The sequence below is a fragment of the Myotis lucifugus genome, unplaced genomic scaffold (assembly GCF_000147115.1).
Source record: "Myotis lucifugus unplaced genomic scaffold, Myoluc2.0 scaffold_95, whole genome shotgun sequence".
Classification (NCBI taxonomy): Eukaryota; Metazoa; Chordata; class Mammalia; order Chiroptera; family Vespertilionidae; genus Myotis; species Myotis lucifugus.
The window spans coordinates 4,054,869-4,064,157 of NW_005871143.1; the positions used below are offsets into that span (position 1 = coordinate 4,054,869).

General features: G+C 44.4%; 1 protein-coding gene across 1 annotated transcript in view; it reads right to left on the minus strand.

The window, feature by feature from the left end:
• Window positions 1–9,289, minus strand: part of PHACTR1 (phosphatase and actin regulator 1) — a 227,667-nt gene that overhangs the window by 94,894 nt on the left and 123,484 nt on the right. The window contains exon 3 of the mRNA XM_006091776.3: window positions 7,083–7,163. Coding sequence (XP_006091838.2) covers window positions 7,083–7,163 — 81 coding nt within the window. The remainder of the gene's footprint in view (window positions 1–7,082; window positions 7,164–9,289) is intronic.

Consider the following 9,289-nt stretch of genomic DNA (forward strand, 5'->3'; position numbering starts at 1 on the left):
TGCTGAGTGCCCGAGCCTGTCCTCAGGGCTGTGTCGTTCTCTTAGCCAGGAGGGCCCGGCTGTCCCTTCTGGGATTCCTGGCGCCCAGACTGGCACCTGCAAGATAAGAGTTATTCAACAAAAACGCAAGAGGTGAATCAATTTACTGGGGAATGCTTGCTCATTGCTCTAATAATAATTTTATTACCTTTTTTTTGGCTTGGGATAGTGATTTTCTGAAAGAACAGGGTTGCTTAAGAGAATTTTGGTCACAAGTTCTCTTTATTCTCTTTATTGCTTAAACTGCTTTGCAGTTACCTCACTAGGGACAATGTGTTGTATCAGGGGCTACGCAATGATTATATGTCACTGATGCTGAAAGCAAACCCTCTTCATTTTCTCACCGTTACTCGAAATCACAGCTTTCAGAACATGCCATTTCTAGGTGAGACATCAACAGCTAACCATGTGACAAAATAACTGCCTGGTAGAGGTTGTGAAAAGCATTTGCCAAAAACTTCTAGGACTTTTAAAAGTCGGCACATCTGGGAAACCAGATAAAGAACAGGATTTCAGGAGGCTCAAGCTGACTACATTGTCTCTTTTGATACAGAGAATTATTTTTATATTTAAAAATGGTTGACCTATTCATGTAAATACCAGGCTCCTTTTTCTTGACTGCCAAGAACAGAAAATGCAGCCTCTGCATAAAAGAGTTGTCCATTCCAGGGAGCCCCTGCTTGTGTTTATAATTAAAATGAACACTTTCTAAAACGTTGCTCTAAGTTGATTAAGGGGAAAAAGCATACCTCACTGCACTTCATGATTTGCTGTGAAATGTTGTCTCTAATTCCCAGCCCCCGGTGGAAACAGACGTTGCTCATTGGCACACGTCAGTTCTGTTTTTCGTGCCCCCGATCCTCTCCCCCCAGGTCTAGGTGTGACTGCAGCAGAGACCACAGGTGAGCTGTGTGGCCTCACCTGTATCACCGCGGCTGCCACACGCGCCCGAGTCTCGCTCCCATCCAGGGGGTGGACGTGGGTGATGTGCATGGTGGTGTCATCTCAGTCACGGTAGAGAGATGGTCTCCTGCCTCCCTCCTCCCCCTGACCAGGGGCATATAAATTCATGTGCATTAAACATACCCATCCTATAGGAAGTGAGTGACACTGCGATAGAACTGAGGTCTCATAGGAAACCTAGTAGTCAAACTACAGTACAATTGCCTTTGTTATCCCTAATATTTTTTAATCACACCATTATATTTATTCATAGAAATAATTTGCAATAACCTAATAGCGATGTTTATTAAGATCCTCTGGCTACCAACAGGCCACATATTACAAAGATTTTCTGGGTTTCTCTAAGTTCCAAATGGAGGACATGTGGTCTTAGCGGGGTGTTCAGAGTCCACACACACTGGCTCTGCACCCACAGGTGGGTCAAAACCTCGCTGGGCTGCGGCTGCTTCATCTTCATGTTGGAAAAATCACAGGAGCTAGGCCACGGGACCTCCTGAGATCCTTGTTAAGTCCAAGAAATGCTATTACTATTTTACTCATGGCCAAACAGTTCCCTGTTCTCGGGAGATTTTTCTCTGTATCACTGAAAAGCCACTATTTGAAAGTAGAGTATTTAGCATCCATGTACATAAATAAACAAATGATATAATAGTGTCTATTAAAATAACGGGCAATAAAGCTTCATGGGCCGTAAAACTGAATACACTAGGGGGATGCGAGTTCCTAGTGTTCGGTGGATAAACCACGTCACGTGAGCCTGCAGAGAGCCTCGGGTCTGCTGCACGTGTTGTTCTGTCAATGAACATTTACTGAGCATTAGCTATATCCCAGGCACCGTCTTAGGCACTTGGACTATCTCAGTGAACAAACCAGACAAAGATCCTGCCTGGCCTGGTAGAACTTTCATTTCAATAAGAAGAGATGGATGAGAAAAAGTTGAGCACGATAAACAATTTATAGAGCATGTTTGAAGGTGATAAGAGAAAAAGAAAACAGTAGAGCAGAGACAGAGGACTGAGGACTTAGGGAAGGAGGTGGCAACTTAAAATCTGGTGGTCCTAGGGTAAGCTTCATTGAGAAGGTGACATCTGAGCAAAGACTGAAAAAGAAGTGAACCATGTGGATGGAGATCTGGGGAAGAGGATTCTGGGAAGAGGGCGTGGCCAATGCCAACCTCTAGGGCTGGACAGCAGGGATGGAGAGATGCCACAGAGAGAAAGTTACCAGGAGGTATGGCCAAGGAGTTGAAGCAACTTAGGGGTTGGAGGGCCAGGCATGGAGGGCTTCGTTCTGTCCTAGCAACTTGGAATTTCTCTTAAATGTGAAGCCACTGTAGGCTCTGAGCAGGGATGATGTGCTCTGATTTACGAGAACTGAGAGAGGCAAATACAATACAAAGATTTTAATTTTAAAGAAACACTGAGTTAATTTAAAGAACTTAAGAGCTCATGAATTAGGTTACAATTTGTTCTGAAGTAGCAGTAGGACCAATGCTGCTGTTTTAGCTACTGATCTTTCATTTAGGTCTCTGTCCAAATATCACCTCCTCCAGAGATCCTCCATGATCGCATTTACCTAAAATCATCATTCTCCCTCTGAGTTTGTCTCTTTAGCTGGCTGCTTTATTTTCTTACACAGTGTTTGTCACTCCTTGACAATATATCACATGCTTGTTTAATTATTCCTGTAGTAGCATGTGAACTCCTCGAAGGTGAGGATTTCACTGTTTTGGTTATCACTTTAGCTCAACACCAATTTGCTGAATGAACCAATGAATGTCCCAGGGGCTTAGGTGAATCCTTGAGTTTTAGTTCACAAACAAATAGGCCATGAGATTGGGGGATAAACAGTTAAAAATAAACTGTCCATCAAATTATAGATTATGTTCCACCATTGATTTAGCATTTTTATATTTAATGTTTGAACCTCACCCCACTGCTATATAAGTATTCTGGAAAATTTAGAAAATGGGAGAAAAACAATTTATAATTTTATGCTCCTATACACATCACGACTAACATAATTAAAAATTTTTTTATTATATAGTTTTCAAAGATAGCCACATTCTTACATGGTCTCAGTACATTCAAATATAAAATGATTTTCTCTGGTTTTCAAACTTTAACCTAAAGCTCCTTTGGACTCTAAATTTATGGGATCTTTTTGTGTAAACCAATTAAAAATTACAAGCCACTGAGTAGCGTATGCTCCCCACTTCTGACATATTGTATTAAGTGAGGAATTCCTGTACTAGCTGCTATAGACACTTGGGATAACACTGCCTCTTCAACCTGAGCTCTCATTTTGCCGGATTTGAATTTATGGCCCGGTTTGGGACTTGAACCTGCTGAGAAAAATATCAAGAACCGAGGAGCTCTAGCAGAGAAATAAAACCTCATTAATTCTGAGTTCACCCTGCTGCCCCCAAAGTGACAAATTTCAAATCACTACAGTGTATTTTTATCCTTTCTATGAACTAATGGGTATTACTAAGCAAAATCAATAATGCGAGGAAGTTGGAAGAGAAAAGCTTATCTACCAAAGTTAAACTGCTTTCTACCATGTTAGCACAAAACAACGTGATTGCAGCGTAAGGAGGGGGCCTTGCAGCTGCGCTCGGTGGCCGGCTGACACAGGAGTGACAAGTCAGTGGGCAGCTGTCAGGGACCACACATCTCTGGTGGACACCATTCTGCTGCCAGGTGACTAGAGTCACATTTGCTAACACAAGAGGTGGTGCATAAAGAGGAATTGCCAGCCAGGCATATGGAATGGCTTCTCCAAATCTAGGAAATTTATCTTTGAAATGAACAATTTGATAAATGATTAAGGTCTCTTTGCCACTTGCTGTTCACTCAGGGTGTGCAATAATTTAATTTGTTTTACCCATAAGAATCCCAGATACAGTGAGGTGAATGATGTCGTAGAAAGAAAAGAATGAATGATAGGAAAGCAACCCATTTGGAGACTGAGGGGAGGCAGGTTGGAGGTGTGAGAAAGACATTAAACCAGGTCTCAGGGGGCTGGGTTCTCCTCGGCCACTGACATTGGTAACCATTAATCTTTATTGTAGAAAGTATTACATAGGTCCTCCTACCCCCCCACATTAACTTCCTCCAGCCCACTCCTATCTCCCCGCTCCCAGGCCCTCGCCACCCCGTTGTCTGTGTCCACGGGTTATGCATATATGCATTTAAGTTCTTTGGTTGATATCTTCCCACCCACCCTCCCCTGCCTTCCCTCTGAGGTTCAACAGTCTGTTCATGCTTCTGTGGCTCTGGGTCTATTTTTGATCATAAGTTTATTTGGTTCATTAGATTCCATATCTGAGTGAGATCATGTGATACTTATCTCTCTCTGACTGGCTTATTTTGCTCAGCATAATACTCTCCGGGTCCATCCATGCTGTTGCAAATGGTAAGAGTTCTTTCTTTTTTATTGCTGTGTAGTATTCCATTGTGTAAATGTACCATAGTTTTTTTATCCACTCATCTGCTGTTGGGCACTTAGGCTGTTTCCAAGTCTTAGCTATTGTAAATTGTGCTGCTATGAACATAGGGGTGCGATATCACCTCACACCTGTCAGAATGGCTATCATCAACAAATCAACCAACGGCAAGTGTTGGTGAGGTGTGGAGAAAAGGAAACCCTAATATAATGCTGACAGTAATACAGACTGGTGCAGCCACTGTGGAGTTTCCTCAAGAAATTAAAAATGGAACTCCCATTTGACCCAATCATCCCACTTCTAGGACTATATCCTAAGAAATCAGAAACACTCATTGGTAAGACCATCGTGAGAGATCTCTCACCTCAGATAAAAGGGGACAATGATGTTCCCTCCTAACTTTTGGGCCTACTGACCTAGGGTAAGGCATGTAAAGAATTTTTAAAAATGCCAATAATGATAATAATGATGAGACTACTACTGATAATGGTATGGTAACAATTTCTTGAGAATTTATGGAATGATAGCTACGATTCTAACTTTACATGTTGTTATGGACTGAATTGTGTCACAGCCCCACCCAAGAATCATATATTTTTAAAATTTTCTTTTTAGTATATTTTTATTTATTTCAGAGAGGAAGGGAGAAAGAGAGAGAGATAGAAACATCAATGATGAGAGGGAATCATTGATCGGCTGCCTCTTGCAAGCCCCCTACTGGGGATCAAGCCAGCAACCCAAGCATGTGCCCTTGATCAGACTGAATGTGGGACCCTTCAGTTTGCAGGCCGATGCTTTATCCACTGAGCCTGGCCTGCGCCCTCTTGCTGTCTGGGACCGCTTGGGGGATGTCTGCCTGCCGGCTTAGGGGATCAGGCCTAAGCTAGCAGGCAGACATCCGTCTCGCAGTCTGGGGCTCTTGCAGTCTGGGATCCCTTGCTCCTTACTGCCCACTGGCAGTGGAGGTGGGAGAGGCTCCCATCACTGCTGCTGTGCTCGCCAGCCATGAGCTTGGCTTGTGGCTGAGCAGCGCTCCCCCTGTGGGAGTGCACTGACCACAAGGGGTCAGCTCCTGCGTTGAGCATCTGCCCCCTGGTAGTCAGTGCATGTCATAGCAACCAGTTGTTCCTCCAGTCTGTTTGGTCAATTTGCATATTAGGGTTTTATTATATAGGATCATACCTGTAGTTAGGCACCTACCATCTCTCCTAGGGAGTGAATATGAGGAAAGGAGTTTGGAATGAAGCATGAAGACTTAAGGTCGGTATGAGAAAGGCTTTGGGGCTTTGTACAGAAAGCAAGACATTGGAGAAAAGTGACAAAATTATGGATTCTCTTTCCCTGGAAAGCTTACTCAATCAGAGAAGCTGTGCTTGGGTGTGGCCTTCCTCAGAAGCAGGATAAACTGGCTCCCCATAGGGATTCCTTGGCCCAGGGGGCTCTGAGGATTATAGAAGGTCATTTGAAATAGTACGACTTCACATCCTGCCTCTAGATCCCCTGCCATGAAGCAGGGCCAGAGCGGTGCCTCTTCCTGCTTGTCCCATTTCTTGGCAGCACGTTGTGCCAAGAGAAATACTCAAACAGCGCCACCGGGAAGACCCATAACAGGAACGGGTGAGTGAAATGCACCAGGGGAGTAGGGACCGACTCACTGAAAAGAGATGGCGCCAGAGAGAGGCACCGCAGGTGGAAACACACCTGCCTTTCTGAACTGAACACAAACGAGGCCTGCAGAAGACCTACAACAGGCTGTGTTGTCAGAACTACAGGATCACCCTTGTTATCAAGATGGATCTTTAGAGCAGACTATGTGCTCTAATAATACGGCCCATCAAATAACACTAGCCCGGAGTAAGAAGATGTGAAACAGACAATTACAAGATTGGAACCAGCAGCCTGTCATTTCACTTAAAGCTTTCAGTGATGTGTGGCCCTGGGAGAGAAGAGAGAGTGCAACTCAAAATAGCAAAACTCTTAGAAAAAAGGAGTGAAGAATAGTTACTATACTGTGTGAACCACTCCATGCATTTGATTCAAAGGCAGTAATCCAATAAGCCAAAGACACGCAGTATTCATTGGCAAACACTTGTGGACACATTCACAGAACACCAGAATCGCTGTAACTATTGGCTTTTGAAGTATCACATATGCACAGTTATACTTGATAACTTTACTCACTTTGATTTCTCCTATTGTGGGAAAGTGGACTGTCCAGAAAAATCTGTTAGGGAAATTCTAGATGCTGGGGATTTCTGACACTTATCCGACACTGGGAACCCCAGTGTCTGAAAGAGCTTAAGCAATTAAATTCATGCCAGCTGTGTGTATTCGAACACCAGCAGGCTCACAAGCAGTACCCGCATCATTCCTGGAGCCATGTCGTTTTTCTTAGCATCCTGTGGTTTGATTCCAATGTTGAGAACAAGGGAGCTTGTGTCCCCGCCTCCTATAATGCTGTCAGCTTTATCACCGTCTGCCACATTCTCTTTTCTCTCCAAAACTGTCTGGAGTTTTACAGGTTCAAACCCTGATAAAGTGACGCAGAAAACGGTATCCAACTCCGAGAAACACGCACCCAGACTCCATGCACGCCTTCCCAGCCCGTGGAGGGTGGACCAGTTCCCCTTACCTTTGTCATAAATTTCCTTCAAGACTCCTCGTTTTATCAGCTCCTCTCTGCTTTGCCTCATGGATATTTTCCTTTCCAGCGCTGCAAGCAAAACACAAACAGAGAAGCGGTTGTGAATAGGCAACAAAAACGGTTTTCAAAGGAATCATATTTCAACATATTGAAATGTAATGTATGGGAAAGTTTGTGTAAATTCTACTTTACTAGTAAAAAGTTAATGATATCAGCTAACATTATAATGATACTATGATCAGCATTTTAATCAGACATTTCACTTACTTTTTAAAACGATCTTCAAATTACCTATGAGGTAGGCATTATTTCATTTTACTGAATCCTGATTTACGGTTGAGGAAACTGTAGCAGAGAGAAGCTCAACCACCTGTCAATCACAAGGTCACTGAGAAGAGGAACCAGGATTCAAATCAGAAACACTACCTCTGATCTCAGTTTAACCTCTGCCTCACAGTGTGTTTCCTGAGTGTGGTATTTTTTCATAGCTGGGATTTCTTTCTTAAAGCTCTAGTTCATGTAGATCTGGCCTCACTGAGGAGTTTTTGCTCCCTGGCTATTACAAAAATGGTATGAAATTATTTCCTAGTGAGCTCTTTGGATGGAGAGACAGAGGACTACTGCTGTCCTCTCTACCCTCCAAGTTGGAGCCCCTGAGTGAGGAATGAACTGTTCAATCACCAAAATGCACCCCCCCTCACTGGAACCCAAAAGCTCCAGCAGGTGGGAACTGACGGTGGGAAAGGGAGATTTCCTCTTGAATCAGTGGGCATGATAGAGGGCAATTCAAGTGGAAAGAGAACACAGAAGTGGAGCAGTGAGGGGCAGCACTAAAGGCAGGCCTAGGGCCCAGCTGGGCGGGGCAGGGAGCAGCCCATAAGAAAGCCATTCCAGCAGCTGACACTGCGGTTCTGGGTGAATACCCAGTGCAGGGAAGGCAGGTGATTTTGGTTGCTTTTCTCAGTTTGAGAATATCCACATCATTTCAATACACAGTTATTCAGGAGAAAAGCCAGCTATAAAACAAGGAAACTATTTTATGTAGACAAATTCAGATACAGACTAGTCTCTCTGTCTCTCTCTCTCCTTCCCTCTTACACACACACACAGTATAATTTAGTGCAAATAATACCAATAAGAACTAGGAAGCCAGCAAGGGAACAGGGACTGCGATTCTATCTCGGATACCCACGGGCTGTGACCTTAGGCCACTCTGCGGGTCTGGGATGTGCTCAGCCCCAGCTACTCTGATGCAAAAGGCTCAGGTGGGACCTGGACATCTGTATTGTAACAGAAAGCTCTCTGGGCTATTCTCAGACATATCAAGACTGAAAATCACTGATGGTGTATTTTGGGACTTACTATTTTTAAAAAGTTATGTTCTAACTCTTTCTGTTAACTTACAATGAATTAAGGGGTACAAGACAGAAAAAGAAATGTAAGGTTAGGCTACACTTGTACATAGCTTACTGAGAACATAATAATAAAACAGATACATATAGACATATACCCACAGAGGTGAGGGCAGGAGGGTTGTACGGGAGGACAAGCATCAGCGGTGGGGTGTAGGGACCCTGGAGCAGTGTTGATTTGGGGGTGATGGAGGAGTTTTATGACCCATACCCAATGGCATGCTACCCGGTGGCAGGAGAGCAGAAAGATGTTCCTTATGCAGAAGAGGAACAACCAGAGAAGGGAAAGAGAACGGCCTCCAGCTAGGTTAGAAAGTCCTGCCTGCTTTAAAAAGACTGGCTGCGGCACAGTGGGAAAAGAGAGCAAGGGGAGACGGGTGGGGGTGGGGGTAGGGGGTGAGGTTGGTGCGTTAAGCAAGAAGTTTGTTGCCAGGTCTTGTGGGTGACACAAAGATGCGCTTTGCCACCCTGTACTGAACCACATACATTGAACAGATTTCTCTTGAACAGAATGGGGCTTCCCGGGGCTTTTCAAAACCACAGAATAAAGTGGATGGACTGGATCCACAGTGCTGAACAGAGTACCTGCAGCAAGAGGGGCAGGCCCTGGGCATGGAGTTCCCAGGCTGCAAGTATCCGTAGAACACAGACGGCCTCGGGCACACACTGGGCCGTCAGTCCCTCAGCTGTCTCACCGCACTCACTCAGCAACAGGGACCTGCTGCCGGTTGAGAAAGCACGCTGCTAGGTCCGGAGAGATGGTGACAAAGGGACAGTCCCTAC